The following is an 18,702-nucleotide window of genomic DNA, read 5'->3' as shown; positions in this document are numbered from 1 at the left end:
CTAAAACAAAACCACCAAAAGACAGGCCAAGGACTGGGAGAAATATTTGGAAATTATGTATCTCATAAAGAGCTTATGTCCAGAATATGCAGGAACTTTTACAACTCAGTAGTAATTTAGCAAAGAGAGAAGATACACAAATGAATGATAGCACATGAAAAGATGCTAAAACATCATTAGTCATTAGGGAAATGAAAATTTAAAAAAATACTTGTTTATTTGAGGGACTCCTGGGTGGCTCAGTTGGTTAAGCATCCAACTCCTGATGTCAGCTCAAGTCATTGTCTCACAGTTTGTGAGTTTGAGCTTACACAGAGCACAAGTGAGTTTGAGCACAGAGTAGAGCCCCTTGTGTGACCGGATCCCCCAAATGGGAGATCATGATCAGAGCCAGAATCAAGAGGGACACTTAACTGACTGAACCACTTAGGTCTCTTACCAAATGAAAATTTTTAACTTTTTTTTTTTTTTTTAATGTTTATTTATTTTTGAGACAGAGAGAGACAGAGCATGAGTGGGGGAGGGGCAGAGAGAGAGGGAGACACAGAATCGGAAGCAGGCTCCAGGCTCCGAGCCATCAGCCCAGAGCCTGACGCGGAGCTCGAACTCACGAACTGTGAGATCGTGACCTGAGCTGAAGTCGGACGCTCAACCGACTGAGCCACCCAGGCGCCCCGCAAATGAAAATTTTTAAATCACAATGAGATTCTACTGCACACCTATTAGAATGGCTGAAATTAAAAAGAGTGACCCTGCTGATGTATTGTGGGGATGTAGAGGAACAGGAACTGGTACTCTAATAAACTATTGTTGGGAATGTAAAATGGCACAAACATTTTGGAAAACAGTTTGGCAATTCTTCAGATGTTAAATACACATTTATCTTGTGACTCACCAATTCCAGTTTACCGAAGAGAAAGGAAAGCATGTGTCCATATAGACTTGTTACACAGATGTTTATGGCAGCATCATTCATATTAGCCAGAGCCTGGAATCTCTCAAATGTCTATTAACTGTTGAATATAACCAAAATGAAGTATTTCCGTATATACTGTAATTAAAATGAATACTATATGTGCTTTGATATTGATGAACCTCAAAACATATTTTGGTAAGTGAACAAATTCAGATGTAAGGCTACACAAATTGTATGATTCCATTTACAAAAATTTCTAGAAAAGGCTAATTTATGTGGATGCAAAAATGGATTAGAGCTGAGGAATGTGATAGGAATTGTAATTAGGTATGAAGGAATGTTTTAAGGTGGTGGAAGTGCTTTAAACATTAGTGTTGATGGTTGTACAATTCTTGTTTCAATGAAATCAATGTATATGTACAATTAAATAGGGAAATTTCATGGTAAAGCTGTTCAAAAAAAGCATTTTTACTTATTAGAACCAGTGAAAATCTATTTAGCTTGGCACACAAAGCCTAAATTATTACACTAGAATCTTTGCATTTAGTTGAATGTTGTAGGTAAATCATCTTTGGTACAACTTTTTAAATGTAGGGGTATAAAACATTATACAGAAGGTAATTTAGAATAATGTTTCTTGGCTATAAAATTATTCCAAGAAAATTATCTTTATGCTTAATTTGAGTTTCAAGCATTTATATATAGTTCACTTGACATGTGAAAAACATAGTTACTAGAAATAATGAAGAGACTATGAGAAGAAAACTCTTCTTAAACTTTAGTCTTATCAATCTCTAAGCAACACTGCAGCTCACAAAGCAACTGTTGTGTTAATCTTGTATTGTTTTTATTTTGTGGTGTAAAAATAAATTGTTACACTTTACTTTGGATTTGTTAACATTACGAATGCTATAATTCACAATTTCAGTCAGTTGCATTCCTCTATAGTGTGTTATATTTCATCCCTTCAGGACCTGCAGTTCATAAACATCAATTCAACAGTAATGCTGTGACAGACATTAATTTGGATAACGTTTGCAAGAAAGGAAACACTTTGTTGTGGGATATAGTTCAAGATGATGATGCGGTAAGTTACTTAATAGAATGAAAAGGCTACAAAATTACACCAAAATGCAAACAGGATAAACTAACTTTACGTATATACATTTTTTGTAGGTTAATCTTTCTGAAGGATTAATAAATGAAGCAGAGAAGCTTCTCTGTTCCTTAGTATGTTGGTTTACGGATAGACAGATTCGAATGAGATTCATTGAAGGTTGCCTTGAAAATTTAGGAAACAACAGGTAAATGGGAATTTAAAAAAAATTTATATAGTAAAGTTCCTTTTGTGTATTCTTTACTGACTATGGTATGTTGGATTCATAGCATTTAATGAAACATTACCAACCAAAATTTTTTTTTTTTTTTTTTAAGTGTGGTTTTCTTACTAGGTTCGAAGATTTTTTACCTCATAGGGTTCTTTTTTTTTTTTTTTTTTTTTTTTTTTTAATTAGACCTTCTTTTTTGGCACTTGTGACACCCTTGATTAGATATCCTGCAACAGAAACAAAGTAATAATAACAATACTTTCTTCTTGATTCTGGAAACATAGTGGTAACTGCTGTGTTTTCAAATTTCAGTTAAATGTTCTTGAGCTGTTTCATATATAAAACAACCTAAATAAGATAAATGAAGTTAAACTTAAGTGAAATGCAAACATTTTGATAATGGCATTGTTCTTCCATCTGGGTCGATCTTTTATGTCTTGACTTGTGTCATGCATAAAGAATTAGGCTGGGGGTTTTTTCTAGTTTGAATTCTGCCATGTACTTCTTACTTGGGCTAAGATGATTACCGCAATTTTTGATTTTCAGTTCTTTTTCATTGGTATAGTTTCAGGTTTCTTTTCTCTTATACTGCTTTGGTAATGCCATCTCTATTATAGGGCATTCACTTACTAATTGAATGTATTGTATTCTGTTCTGTTCATACAATGTTTTCAGCACCCTCTGCCTAAGCCTGATACAAATATTTAATTTTACTGAATGCTTTAATAAGCTTTAAAGTTTAAATGCTATAAACTTTTTTTTAAAACTCAGTTGAATTAGAAAAAGTATGTGTGACAGTTTCTGCTTTTTCTTTTAAACGGTTATATAGTTTGAACAGTTTCTTCATGCAGGTATAAGAAACCACTTAATAAATAGACCTCTGTTAGCACATCAGTTACATCACTTGACATACATTCTTTAAAAGGAATGCTTTTAATGGCTAGATTAATTTTTAATTTATGTAGGTAGTATAGCAGTTAATTTTAAAATGTTAATTGTCTTTTAGACGTCTTTGTGAAACCAGTAAACAGTTTTTTTAAGTGGTTGTGACAGTCTATATTTCCCATATGTGCATCTGCATACCCTAAGACCCAGCAGTTCCACTGCTAATTCCAGCAGTTCCACTGCTAAGTATGTGCCTTACAGAAAGACATCCAGATGATTGCCAAAATGCACATCCAAGAATGTCCGGGGGCACCTGGGTGGCTCAGTTGGTTGAACGTCTGACTTCAGATCAGGTCATAATCTCACGGTTCGTGAGTTTGAGCCCCGCGTCGGGCTTTGTGCTGACAGCTCAGAGTCTGGAGCCTGCTTTGGATTCTGTGTGTGTCTCTCTCTCTGCTCCTCCCCTGCTCACACTCTGTCTCTCAAAAATAAATAAAGATTTAAAAAGTAAAGTAAAAAGAAAAGAATGTTCATAGGTGGGGTGCTTGGAGTGGCTCAGTCTGTTAAGCATCCAACTTTGGCTCAGTTTGTGATCTCACAGTATGTGAGTTCAAGCCCCACATCGGGCTCTTTACTGTCAGTGCAGAGACCACTTCTGATCCTCTGTATCCCTCTGCCTCTCTGCCTCTCTCACCCCCCCCACCCCACCCCCAAAATAAATAAATAAATAAATAAATAAATAAACAAACAAACAAACTTAAAAAGAAAGTTCATAGTAGCATTATTCAAAATAACTGAATAGTCTTTATATAGCTATCCAAGTGTCAAAAAAGAGTAGAAAGGAAAACTAAATGGTGGACTCTTTGTTGAATGACATTATAGCAGTAACATTGAATGAACTACAGCTGCATGGAATAGTATGGATGAACTTCACAGATACAATGTTGAGTGTAATAAGCCAGATATAAGAGAGTGTATCACTGTTACTCTATTTATGTAAAGTTTAAAAACAGGAAAATGATTGTATTTAGTAGTCAGGATAATGGTTACTATTGGGTTATGTAGTGACTAGAACAGAGGCACAATGAAAGCCAGATGTATGTTGGTAATTATTTCTTGATGGGGGTGCTCATCATACAGATATGTTCACCTCCTATTCTCAGTTATTAGGTATACACTTTTTCCATGTATACTTCAGTAAGACTGTGTGAAATATGAAACATCATGCAGCCTTGAAAGATTTTTTTTTAAAGATCATATCAATATAGAGGCATATAATTACAGGCTTGTCTGTTAAAAATTGCAAGCAATATGTGAGACTATAAAATGGTTAATTTTGAGAGAATTGAGTACTTTTTTTCTTCCTTATGCTTTTTGATTTTCTTATTTTTCCACAGTCATCACATCATTTAAAAGTAGGAAAACTTAAAAGGGACAGAAGGAAAAATAAGTGTGTAAAACGGAAAATAGTCAATCTGGATTTTTTATTAAGCTTTAATTTGTCCACTCCCAGATTAGTTGAAATTAAAGCATTTTTCCTTTGTTCAGTTCCTGTATCCTGATACAGTTACTTAATTAATGCTTTATTGAGTATGTTGTAAACATGATTACTGTGTTGCATTTAATTTTGCCCTCAAACTTGACTCTTCAGATGGTTGCTGTATCATGCTAGTTTTGTAGTGAACGATAGTCATATGTGATAATATTTAGAGCATAATGGCATTTTTTAGCATAGGAAATACACACCACATCCAGTGTATACCAGTTAAACTTACCAACATTATTATGCAAGTTGAAAAATTTTTGTACATCATTGGTCTGGGTTTCTTGATAAACCAGTGGTTTTCAGTGGGAGTGATCTCCCCCCCCCCCCACCCCGGCAATATCAACCAAGATATTTTTTGGTCATTAACACTAATGAATGGTATTAGATGTATTACTACAGGCCAGGGACGCTGCTAAATATCCATCAATGCAGAGAACAGCCTCTCCACAACAAAAGGATTACCTGGTCCAAAATAGTCAGTAGTGGCATCTGAATTATAGAAACCCTAAAGAATATAAGAATTCTTTTTCAAATCTAGCCCCTGGGTTTACCATCAGAAAGGAGTGTTGTATAAGGATGCTAATATTAATGGTAAAGCTCTTCCTTATGTTGAAACAAATGGGCCGCTGCAACCTTATTTATCATTTTCCTGACATTTGACAAAAGAACACAGAAGTCTACTTCTTGGTGATGTCAGTTTTTTATGTACTTAAGGAAGCTTTATCTTTTTATTTTCTCTGTACTAACTTTTATATTTTCTTTGCAGTTCCTTACATGGTTTATAGACCTGTCAGCATTGTTTGTTTTTCCTTTTCTGTGGTCATATTCCAATTTATTTGATAAAATGAATCTAGCTTTTGGGGCACCTGGGTGGCTTTGTTGGTTCAGTGTCTGACTCTTGATTTTGGCTCAGGTCGTGATCTTATCGTTTGTGGGATTGAGCCTTGCATTGGGCCCTGCACTGACATCATGGAGCCTACTTGGGATTCTTGCTTGTCCACATGTGTGCACTCGCTCGCTCTCTCAACTATAAAACATTAAATAAACATTAAAAAAATAAACTTAGCTTTTTTTTTGAACAGTAATATGGGCCTATTCTCAGGAAGCATAGAGATCTGAAAAAGAAAATTAAAGCCTTCTATAAATCGCCCATAATTCTACCATTTATATGGAACCATTGTAAACACTTTTTTTAGATGCCTTGCCTAGTCTCTGATATGCAGCATGTGTGTGCTTTGTGCACATTTAGCCTCAGGCAGATTGTTTTATAAGACACAGAAGAACATTTCAAGAGTGCAGGAAGTTAAAAGTTACAGAAACACACAGTAGACTGCTTTGCAGAATGTTTTCATAAAGTGAGAGCGTGAGGCAGATGGTAGCTCCCACAATGAAAAGTCCATTTCTTTTCAGGCTTGTCTCCAAGGCTGGGTGAGATAAGACTGCTGTCCATTGAGTAGGATGGATTTAGGGGTTGGGTTGTAATCAGCCCCTTTGGTTTTTTATGTTTATTAGAAGGCATTTCCTGTACCTAGGCACCCCCTGAAGATTTGTGTCCTCCCAAGAATTGAATTGAGACTGGAATTCTGTCTCCTATGCTATTCTTGATCCTGTGTATGTACTTTATCACATATGCTTAAAATTTTTGCCTTTGTGTACAAAAGATGTCTTTAGTAAAGTGATCATGTATCAGGGGCCCTGTTTATATAAATAAAGGTTTGTATAATTAACAAATGGATGGTACTATATACTACTTTTGTTTTCTCCTCTATAAAGACTATATTACATATAGCATTTCATGTCAACTTTTGGTATATACTATAATTTATAATGACTGAAAAATAATTTTGTAGAATGCATCAGTCTTAAAACATGTAGTCCAGGATTAGGAAAAAATCATTCAAGCATAACTTTGTGAATAACATCAGCAAACGTGTTCATTCTGCTAAGGCAACATAATATTTTATTGGTGGTAATTACAGGAATATCATACTGTTGCCTAGTAATAAGCTTCTGGTAACAGCAGTAACTCTTGGATTGAAGCAAAGAGCTAGGGCATTTTAGGGTAAAACATCTTTTATTAAGTCTAAAATTAGTATCTTGTTACTCTGGATCGTTGAACCATTTTATCCTTAAACACATTGTTGCTTATGATTGTGTTTTGGTATTTGAAATTTTCACCCTTAGAAGAAATTGTGAAATGTAGGTTTAAATATAACAGTCCTTTTTTTTATGTTGAGTTTTGTAAGCATATCACCAATCAAAACTGGGCAAAAAAGTTGATAAGTCAGTTTAGCATGTAGTTGTTACAGGAAAAAAATCTACAGTATAATTTTAATTGTAACAGGTTGGTGTATATCTTGTGACAAAATTTTAACATTGAAATATAAATTATTATCATCACCAAATTGTCTTCCCTGATTTTGTAACTATGTTAATAATGTTCAGTCTGTAATCACTTTATATCATTTTTTCCTTTTAAATTTAGCAGTTTAAATAAAAAGTATTATTTTGGGATTATTTAGATCATTTGATCCAGATTTGGTCATTTCTTAGAAACTGTTAATAGTGCTTTAAATGTATGTATTTTATGTTCTTAGGAAATTAAAAAAAAATTTTTTAATGTTTATCTTTGAGTGAGACAGAGCGTGAGCGAGGGAGGGGTAGAGAAAGAGGGAGACCAAGAATTCACAGCAGGCTCCAGCCTCCGAACTGTCAGCACAGAGCCCAATGCAAGCCACAAGATCATGACCTGAGTGAAAGTCACACACTCCACTGACTGAGTCACCCAGGCACCCTGATCAACTTTTAAAGAAATGTTTTAGTCCTATAAAATGTAATCTCTCCCTGATAACTCACAGTTTATAAATTGTCCTATTTTTCTGCACTCCTATTTTTGGTTATTCAGTTATATGAACCATACCATTATCCATCCACTCATCTAAACCAGTATCCACTCAACCCCTGGCTCCCTATGCATTATTGTCAAGCAACATTACATTTCATGAAATGAAAACATGTTTATTGTAAAAAATTTGGAAAGTAAATTTAAACAGTCTAAACCTTTAACACCATTGACTGCAAGAAATAATAAGATTTTCAGAAAATATATACCTATTGCACACTATAAGACTTGTCAATGTCTTCATAAAGTAAGATATATCTCTAGATTTTGTTTCTTTGTATTTTAAAACCATTGTTTTTTTTTTTTTTTTTTAAATTTTTTTTTTTCAACGTTTTTTATTTATTTTTGGGACAGAGAGAGACAGAGCATGAACGGGGGAGGGGCAGAGAGAGAGGGAGACACAGAATCGGAAACAGGCTCCAGGCTCTGAGCCATCAGCCCAGAGCCTGACGCGGGGCTCGAACTCACGGACCGTGAGATCGTGACCTGGCTGAAGTCGGACGCTTAACCGACTGCGCCACCCAGGCGCCCCTAAAACCATTGTTAAAATCACTGGGCAAACAATTTTGAAATTTGCTTTTGTGATTTTAGATGAAAATTTTGTAGCTATGTTAATTTTCAGTCTGTAATCAGACTGAAATTTTTTTTTCTTTGTGATATCTCTTACTGATTTTATGCTTATAAAACCTCAGGTCAAGTTAATATGTATCTTTTCATTCTATTTTTTTATATCTTAATTTTTCTAAAATTTTGTCAAGAGCTTTTAGATAAAAAATCTAAAATTGATTGCTCCTGATTCTCCATGGTCCATTTTTCCAATTATCATTATTGTGCAACTTGTTGAAAAATATTAAAAAGTTTAATGTTAAAAAACACAAATATTTAAATGTTTTTAAATATTTAAAGAATATTTACTTGACACTTAGTGGATATTAGTCACTTACTGTCTCCATGACTCAATTATGTACTCCTTAATCTGTACCAGTGTGGTTTTGATCCTTTAACATTCTATTAATATGCTGTTTCTTTCGTCATCTGTTGGTATTTTTTTTCTGTCCTCATCCTTCATGACTGTATTAGTATTTTACACTTGCTCTTCCTCCTTCCTTGAAAATCTTGCCTTTAAGTTCTTTGCTAGATCATTATTTTAGATAATCTATATTCATTGTGCACCATACGCAGGGTTTTTAAATGAATAAGACAGTCATTGCTCTCATCAAGCACATAGTAGTGGTAGACACATTAAATAAGGGATTATTCGTTAGGTGATGATGAATGAAAGAAAATTGGGAAGGAATAAAGAGGTTTCCTTGAGCAGTGGACGAGTGTTGAGGGTTCATCCTCTGTTGACAGTTGAGGAAACTTGAATAAAGCCAGGGAAGGAGTTGTGCACTAGGGATAATAAAGAGGAAAATTGGAAGGAAATTCCGTTAGACTGATAAGAGAAATGGGTCAGATCACACACGGCTTTGTACTCCCAATGTAATGCAAAAAGATAATGCATTTCTCCAATTTTGGGTTTTTATTCAGAAACAAGAAGTGTTTGGGGTATCTGGCTGGCTCTGTTGGTAGAGCCAGAGTCGTGATCCAGGTTGTGAGTCGTAGAGCCAGGTTGTGAGTTCAAGCCCCATGTTGGTCATGGAGCCTACTTAAAACAAAAACTAACTAACTTAAAAAAAAAAAAAAAGAAAAGAAACAGGAAGTTTTCTTTTCTAATTTCTCCTACTTGGTATTTACCATGTTTCTCTTCCATTCTGAAGTGCAGCCCTACACTCTGATTTTCTTGGTACTCTTCTCAAAAAGAGTAGGCATTTTGGGGAACTTAACTTATATGGCATACTTTGCTCTTTTTAAAATTTTTTTCATGAAGTAAGATAAGCCTTAAAAAAAATTCACTATATCATTGGAGTTTGTCCTGCTTCTTTTAAGGCTCATGCAGCCGACCTCCTTGCCTATTGAGACTTCTGGGATGTGTGCATCTCTATCTTCCCTGTACCCCTTTCTTTCAGAAGATAAACACTCTCAGATCTACTTAAAGTTGTAGAGTGATTTCATAATCCGTTTTTTGCTCCTTCATACTTGAGGTATATGGTTTGTTTCCATTGTTAACATGGCTCATAATGCAGTGATTTTCAACTTGGGTGCAGATCATACTAAGTGAGAATTAAGGAGAAAAGGATAATTTGCATAGTTTAAAAAATGCTCTCTATATTCTTGCTGCTCAGAATGTGGTTCACAAACCAGTTTGAGTATCACTTGGGAGGTTAGAAATGCAGAATTTCCGGGGCGCCTAGGTGACTCAGTCAGTTGAGCATCCGACTTTGGCTCAGGTCATGATCTCACGGTTATTGGGTTCGATCCCCACATCAGGCTGTGCTGACAGCTCAAGCCTGGAGCCTGCTTTGGATTATCTGTCTCCTTCTTTCTCTGCCCCTCCCTGACTTGTGCTCTGTCTCTCAAAAATAAATAAATGTAACAAAAAAGTAAAAATAAATTTTAAAAAAAGGAAATGCAGAATTTCTTACCTCAGACCTGCCAATCAGAATTTGCATTTTAACAAAATTCCAGGTGAATCAGCGCACATTAAATTTTGAGAAGCCCTGTTCTAGGTAACTTACTTACGCTGCTCGTCCCTATTTTCCTTGATTAAGTTCTCAGAAGTACCCATGACTTCTTAATTTTTTTTTTTTTTTTTGTTCATGAAAGTATTCTTTATTTTTAAATGCTCTTCATTTGTTTTTCTGCTCAGGTATTTATAGTGTATTTTACTTTATTTTAGATTGGGATTTTAAAATGGGTTTCTTGCCCTACTGTATAAAATAAATTTAAACTTTAAGGAAAATTTTTTCAATGTTATATAAGAAATATAGTTATAATGTAAAGTTCATTAAAGTCCTTTTGTATTTAAGATTTTTAATAGCTGAATTTCTGTAAAAAGCTAGAATTAGCAATAGTATCTAAAATTGTTTTATCCTATAAATACCTGTTTTTGCTGTTTCAGATCAGTAGTAATTTCACTTCGTCTTCTTCCAAAATTGTTTGGTACTTTTCAGCAGTTTGGAAGCAGTTATGATACACATTGGATTACAATGTAAGTAAATAAAAGAAACAAAAGTATTCATTTAAAATTTGTTTGATTATCATAGTCATCAAAGTCCCATGGAGATTTTATTACTATCAGGAAGAAAATCTGACTTTTGTTTTCTTTGTAGTTTAAGAAAAATCCTGTAGCAAGTAGTGCTCTAATTTTAGGGTGAAGTTTTGTAGTATATCTGCCAAAGTAAAGGACTCCTGAAACAAGAGACACACTAAAATAAACAACATAGGGTGCCTTTTATTTTTCTCATTACTAGGAATTGATTATAGACACTACATCATGTTAGGGATAATTTCGACACCACCCTGTTACTCTTTCACATTTACAGAGAATTTAGGATTAATGAATGTTAAAGAATGTTTTCAAGGGTAAGTAGTTTGATGTGAAATTAGTCCAAGCTTTGGTAATATTCTTGAGAAAGTTGGCTAACAGGAATTTCATTAATCTGTAAGAATGTGTTTATTTGCTTTATTCAAAATAGACTTTTGGAGAGATTTCAGGGACATTTAGATTTTAGGAAAAATCTATTGAGGGATTCATTTTTGAGGTCAAATAAGATAACTTTTTACCTAATTTCTTCTCACATCTAAGATTAGCTGTTAACAGCACTTGTTTGCTTTCAAAGTGAATATCATTTAGAAAAATTCTTAAGACTTCATGGTAGTTCTAAATAGGATGAAGCCCTCAAAGCCCTTGCTGTTTTTTGCTCTTTTAAATGAGATCTATTTAACCTGAACCTCTATTAAAAAAAAAAAAAAATCCTCTACTTTTAGTTAATATTATAGTATGACTCTAGTGACCATTTAATTTGTAAGTATAGGGAAGGTCTTTCAAATACTTAACAGAGGCATAGGGAAAAGCATTTAGCATACTTTAAGTATAAGAAGAATGTGAATCTAGTTTCATTGACTCTTCGAATAGTTTTTAAATGGTTGAATGATAGAATTCTGATGTATTAAAAGGGATTTTACTTGTAGCTAACCTGGGTAAGTTGGTGACATATTTGAGATGTCATTTGAGGAGATTTATATTAAGGAATAACAAAGAATTACATCTTACAGAAGTGGGAAACTTTGTATGGTCAGTTACTTAACAGGTACCTGAACCTAAGTGTATAGAGTTAACCCTTTTAGCTTAGTCCTTAAATTAATTGTAAATAAGCTCAGTTGATGGCATTTCACAGGGTTTCCCTCCTGAAGACTGGATCCTACATCTTCAGTGGATCACTTAAAAGAACTCTGAGCTCCTGGGGTTAGTTGGCAGCAATAATAACAAAAAAAATCCTGTGAATTTATGTGCAGCAGCACTCAACATTTGGTATATATTATCTCTTAAATTCTTATGGCCCATATTTTACAATTGGAAATTGTTATTCCTTATCCACTTAGTAAATCTTCGGGTAACCAGCAAACAGACTTCAAAAGCTTAGGTTACTTGCCCAAAGCCATGCTGCAAGTGTATTGGAACTGGTTTCAAACCTGAGGCTTACTGGATGTTTTCTGTGTTAACTTCACCTTCATCAAGGGATTGTAAAGGCGAGAGTAACTTATTTTGAAAAGAGGGCTATGGCAAAAATATGTAAATTTTATCAGAAGTTTTGGAATTTTAATACTTCCGTACATTTTAGCAGATACATTGGTAGTATTATGTGAAATGCATTCTGTTAGTTATGGATGCTGTGGACCCTGGGCTCTGTGATTGTATTTATCACTTTTCTTTTTTTATTCTAGTGTTTGTAGGTTATTTTGGAGTTTAATACCTGATTTTTTTTTTTTTTTTTTAACAAATACTCCACAATAACAAAGAGAAAAATCAAGTGACTTAGTAAGGTTATGTTGTATGTGTACTCTATGCCAGGCATTCTGCTAAATTCTAAATAATGACCAAGGCACATAGTCCATTCTTGTATGGACTGAATCCTACTTTTTTTTAATATTAACTCATATTAGTCATTTATAATTAACACTTGTCAGACATTTTATCCTCTTCATAGAGATTGAATATTTTGAGATTAAAAAACAATAATGGGGGCACCTGGGTGGCTTGGTCGGTTGAGTGTCCGACTTCGGCTCAGGTCATGATCTCACAGTCCGTGAGTTTGAGCCCCGCGTCGGGCTCTGTGCTGACAGCTCAGAGCCTGGAGCCTGTTTCAGATTCTGTGTCTCCCTCTCTCTGTGACCCTCCCCGCTTCATGCTCTGTCTCTCTCTGTCTCAAAAATAAATTAAAATGTATTAAAAAAATAATAAAAATAAAAAAAAAACAATTAAAAAAAACAATAATGACATTTTAATTCATAAAAATTAAGACCTATTGCTTTGTATCTTTCACAGTTTAAATATAAATAGAACCTGTAAATTTTTGGTAATTAGAAGAATGTTTAGATCTATATTTTTTTCTTTCCTAGAATAGATTTATTCTCTTCCCCTATGCCTTTAAAATTACTTTTGCTTTCGTTTGGGACAGGTGGGCAGAAAAAGAACTGAACATGATGAAGCTTTTCTTTGATAATTTGGTATACTATATTCAAGCTGTAAGAGAAGGAAGACAAAAACATGCACTGTAAGTATTTAACTAGGTTAGTTATGTTTAAATACTGATTGTCTTTTCTCTGAAAGATAATGTCCCAGTACTTTTATTCCTTTTCTTTCATATAGTAAATAAATGTGATGAAAATTTTAGTTGTAAAAATTTTAAGAGAAAGAAAGGCTCTTTTTTGTTTTAGTTGGAGAATTTTATAACGTTATTTCTATAATTTTTACCCTTAGGGACATGTAGGTTGTATAACTTTTGGGGGTTGATTAACCTTCACTGTTTAGTTCTGTTCAAAGTCATTGTTTTCAGGAATTAAAAATTAACTCCCCGCCCCCCTCCCCCACCATCAGCAATATCCTTGTGTTACTATATTAGGGCATTGATGCTGAAATTTTAAAATATTTCATCATTATGTGACTTTGGATAAGAATTGGTAGAAATGGTTCAGTGGTATAATGGTATTTAAAGCTTCTTACAGGGACATGTCTGCCGAGAAGGAAACGTAAAATTCAGAAGGCTTCTGCTTATTAGTCAATTGGTGGAGATTGATGGCTAAGTTGAGAAAACCAGTTTAATGTCAATATCAGCTAGCCTTAGTATTTATTGAGAAAATATTGATGTAGAAGACTTCCACATAGATGAAAACTGAGCAGACTGTTCAGAAAATTCATTCACCTTTAAGGAGTACTTAACCTCCAAAATTGAATTATTTTTCCCCATAAATCCATTCTGTTTCCAGATTTTACTATGTCCTTCGGAGTCCCACCATCCTCTCAGTCACCTGACACTTGGAGACTTTGAGGCCTTTTTTGTTGTTGTTCGTGTTGCTCTGTCATTTCCAAACATGAGAGATGATGATGATAAAAATAGCAGTGTTCATTGATGTTTACTATGTGCCAGATACCATTTAAGTATTAACTTCACGATATGCAACAACTCATTTGAGGTAGGCAGACTCATTTTAAAAATGAGAACATTTAAGCTATGAGATGATAAGTAATTTGCCCAAGGTCACACATTTTATAAATAGTGGCACCAAGGTTATAATTCATTTTATAAATACATTTTATAAATACTGGAATAGTCTGCTTTCTCTAATATTCTTGAGTTCTGCATTATAACTGTCGTCATTGTCTAGTTATCTTAGTGCTAAAATATATCCCATGTCTTTTCACAAGTTGACATTCCCACAGACACTGTTCCAGGCCTATTTTCCAACCTCTGGATCAGGCTTCTTGCCTCATTCTCCCCTATGCTCATTAATTCCTTATCCTTATTTTATTAGGAATGTAATACAGTACTGGAAGAAAGTACCTGGGCTTTTAAATCATACAGACCTGAGTTTAGATTATGAGTGTATTGTTTTGACATTATTTTGATTAGTTCCCTCCCTAATAGACTCGAATTATTTACCTCATGAGTTTTTTTAAGAATTAAATGAAATAATTTAGTAAGTTGCACCTGGCACATAGGTTATCTATAAAGTATAGTTACCTGACTAAAACAAACTATGGTATAAAACAGACAAAGTTGCCCTTTACCCTCATCTAGATTCTTCACCGTATAAAAAATAAATTTCCAGTTTCTTCAGCCTAGTATTTTTGGCACTCTAAAATCTAAACTCAACCAATGTTTCCTGTTTTATTACTCAGTGATTTTTTTTTTTTAGACATCCTATTCTATAAGCCTGTCAAATTATTTCTGAAATACCTCCTTAAATTTATTCTATAGCTTTGTTTACAAAGTTATCTCTACACAAGATGCATGTCTTTAAGTGCTATTAAAATTCTAAGTGTTCTTCATAGTCTGTATCTTCCTTTTAATTCTTCTTGAAGCAGAGGTTGAAAATAATCATGGTTTCCTGAATCTGAGCATCTCCATAGATCTGTAAAAACCACAAGAACAACAAGAAGCAGAAATAAAACCACACATGACCCACATCTTGAGCATCTTTAGGAGACAGAATTCAAGTTACTTGTCAGTAGAAAAATGCTAAGTTACAAAAGAACTTTCACCACAGCTATAAGCCTGTGGGCTTGAAGAGCAGGGATGGGAGGCTTAAGAAAGGCGTGTGGAAGACAAGACATAGGTGAATCATCCTCAGAAAGAGAAGGTCCAACATTAAGTGCCAAAAAATAAACACAGGTCTAAGTCTTATTAGTTCATAGCATTGTGTACAGGGAAGTTGCTCACTTTGTTAGTGGAATGATAGGTAGATCATCATATAAGCATTGCTTTTGTGGTGAAAAAGGTAAATAGTGGAGTGGTGCTCTCTGGAGATGAGTTTTATACTTAGGGTACACAGTATCCTTCCAATCCTCCAGTCTGCCTTGTTGCCTGGCATCTTAAGGAGAATAAAACCATAGAGAGATGTTATCTGGCCTGTTTTGATAGAACTCCCTTGTTCCATCAGGCTGTAGAACAGAGTTGTACATTTGCTACCCTTTGTTAAAGCATACTGACCTCTTGAGTTTGTGGCCCATTATTTTCTAATTGTTCAGTAGGAATTTTAGTAGGCAATTGAGGTAGGCAATTAGGATTAGTAGCATTCCTACTACTAAGATGGTCACCTAGGATGAAAAGATTCTTGTGGTATGAAAGCTTTCCCAAATAGACATGTTACATATTTCTCAAATCCAGTGGCCTCTCGAGAAAATCTATCTGCATCAATATTGAGGCTACAATTTTTTTTTTTAAGGTATTAGTTTGCTGCTAAAGTTTCATGCCATTAGGGAGATTATTTTTGTCCTATATTTCCTGTAATGTCAGAAGCCATGGACATGCCCATGAGAAGATTTCTGTATTAATACTATCTTTGTTTTGCATTTCAAGAAATTTCCTGCTGGCGATATCAGTAGCCAGTGAGACCCTGACAGAGCAGACAGAGTCCTTTGAAGTGTGGAGCCAGTGGCTCTACTATGGAACCTGAAGAAGAGAGGACAAAGGGACTGGGTCCATGCCTTCTAGGGTTCTGGGTCCGTTACTCTGAGTTGTATGTATAGAAGAAGGAAGTATTCAGGAAATGAAAACACTTTGTACAGGACAAGACTTCATTTCCCCTTTAGGTCTGTGACCAATGCCCCCCCCAGACTCAGGCTCAGAGAAGTATGGTAACTTACTTAAAATCACAGAACTGATGGATGATACAACTCGAATTTGAACCTGTACTCCAAGCCTTCTGCTATCAAATCTGTCCTTTTTAGTAGAAGGTTGAGAGCTGTTATGAGCTGTTCTTGAATTTTATCTGGATGGCATTCTGGTCTGTTGAGTTGCTTACTGTATTCCCTCCTCCCCACCCAGCCATCTTGCCACATGTACTTTCATCTTCACAAAGGGCACTGTGACAATAATGACACAAAAGTTGATCTTTTCTTTGCCAACATTAACATGGGACAGTAAGGAACAGCAAAGGTATATCCACCAAACTTAATCTTTAAACCTTAGAAAACCTTAACTTTAAACTTCAACGGTGAATGTAGGATATTTTGAAACCAGCTAATTTGGGAAGCTTTTAAAATTTTGCACTTATTTGAAGGTGATAGGAAATTGATTTAAGCTCTTTGACTCTCTATAACCTGGGATATAGATCAGGGCTCAGACTGGTTGCTGCTGTTTGTTGGCAAAGCAGTTTGGACAGTTCATCCACAACCAGCCTTTGATTTGTAACAGAGAGAGAAGAACTCATGATTGATTTGGGGGGATGGGCTAAATGGGTAAGGCACATTAAGGAAGACAGTTGTTGGGATGAGCACTGGGTATTATATATAGGGGATGAATCATCGGAATCTACTCCCGAAATCATTACTGTACTATATGCTAACTTGGATATAAATTTATAAATAAATAAATCCCCTCATGATTGATTTAGTTTCATTGATTGGGTGCTCAGATGCCTGTGGGAATTAGAGCATTGTATTACCACAGTTCTCAGGGTTGGTAAAGGAATCCTAAAATGCAAACCTGATGTCAGTCCTCTCTCCCCTCCAACACCCTTCTGCGACCTCCTTTTCCATCCAGAATAATACCACATTCTTCTGTTTGATATTTCAGGCTGGCCACAGTTTGGCCCCTGACTACTGCTTCAGAAGCATCTTCTACCCACCCTTCCTCCCTCACAGACCAACATTTGCTTCTTAAAATACTGTTTCTTTGCATATGCTTACAAACTGAATTCCCAGAGAACCATGTGAAATCACCAACTTAACAAGCCTCCAATTCTTACATTAAGCATTGATTTTGTGCACATGAATTATAATCATTTACATTTGAGGTAACATTCAAAAATGCCAATTTTGTATTAGCTGCATTCTTTATGAACTGGATTTATGGAACTGATACTCGTTAAGCATTTCTTGTTTAAGGAATATAGTGTTATCACTGGCGGGACAGTGATAATGAAACATGCAATTTTTAGATGGAGATGCAGTTTTTTATTTAACTATTCTAATCTATGTGCATATTGCATAATTTCAAAATGGCGTATTTCTTTTGTTCCACTGTTACATTCTTACAAACTTTCTCATCTAATTTAAAAGTATGTTTTCTAATGTTTGCAGATTTTTATAATTTATTAAATAACATAAATCTCAAACATACCATTTGGCTTTATGACTTTTTTTTGTATAACCAAAGTTATATACAGTTGACCTTTGAACAACACGGGTTTTAACTGCATGTGTCCACTTACATGCAGATTTTTTTTGATAAACATAGTACTGTATGTGTATTTTCTCTTACAGTTTTCATAGTAACATTTTTTTCTAGCTAATTTTATTGTAAGAATATAGTATATAATAATACATATATAACATACAAACTATGTGTTGATCAACTGTGTATGTTACCAGCAAGGCTTCTGATTACCAGTAAGGTATTAGCGTTTAAGTTTTTGGGAAGTCAAAAGTTACATACAGATTTTTACCTGCATGGGGTTTGGCACCCCTAAACCCCATGTTGTTCAAGGGTCAAGTGTAACTAAAATATTTAATAATTATGATACAAAAGTGGAGTTTTACTTCTTCGGTATAATTTAAGATTAGGGCCATTAAATCTTTAAAAATAATTAAGAAGTAGGATCTTTCAGTTAATTATTTTAATGACTTTTTAAATATAGGTACAGCCATAGTGCCGAAGTTCAAGTTCGACTTCAGTTCTTGACTTGTGTGTTTTCAACTCTGGGATCACCTGATCATTTCAGTAAGCTTTTTAATCAGTCTTTTAATCAGTTTTTAGGTCTGTATTGACTCTTGGAAGAGTCGAGTTAAATGTGCTCATGCCTTTAGGTTTCTGTAGTGATTAATTAATATTAATTCATATTCTTAATACCAAATGTCCTCAGTATGTATGGCAATATGAGCGTGACCCTGACACATTTTTGCTTCCATCTCTGAAAATGCCAGTTTCTCAGTGGATAAACAACTCATCTCAAGAACAAGATATTTAGGGTAGGAGAAGAGACTGTGTTTAGGAGTATCTGTATTTTTATTTCTTTTAAT

General features: G+C 34.6%; 1 protein-coding gene across 7 annotated transcripts in view; it reads left to right on the top strand.

Annotated features, from left to right (window-relative positions):
• USP34 (ubiquitin specific peptidase 34) overlaps positions 1 to 18,702 on the top strand; it is a 250,742-nt gene that overhangs the window by 116,921 nt on the left and 115,119 nt on the right. For all 7 annotated transcript variants that reach the window (XM_019430890.2, XM_053890716.1, XM_053890717.1 and 4 more), the window contains 5 exons: positions 1,888 to 2,003; positions 2,093 to 2,220; positions 10,579 to 10,668; positions 13,139 to 13,234; positions 18,321 to 18,403. In XM_019430890.2, the coding sequence (XP_019286435.1) occupies positions 1,888 to 2,003; positions 2,093 to 2,220; positions 10,579 to 10,668; positions 13,139 to 13,234; positions 18,321 to 18,403 (513 nt within the window). The remainder of the gene's footprint in view (positions 1 to 1,887; positions 2,004 to 2,092; positions 2,221 to 10,578; positions 10,669 to 13,138; positions 13,235 to 18,320; positions 18,404 to 18,702) is intronic.

The sequence above is a fragment of the Panthera pardus genome, unplaced genomic scaffold (genome assembly GCF_024362965.1).
Source record: "Panthera pardus isolate Hobbes unplaced genomic scaffold, ASM2436296v1 HiC_scaffold_25, whole genome shotgun sequence".
NCBI lineage: Eukaryota > Metazoa > Chordata > Mammalia > Carnivora > Felidae > Panthera > Panthera pardus.
Note: the sequence above shows the minus strand (reverse complement) of the source record. Positions and strands in the feature narration are given on the sequence as shown.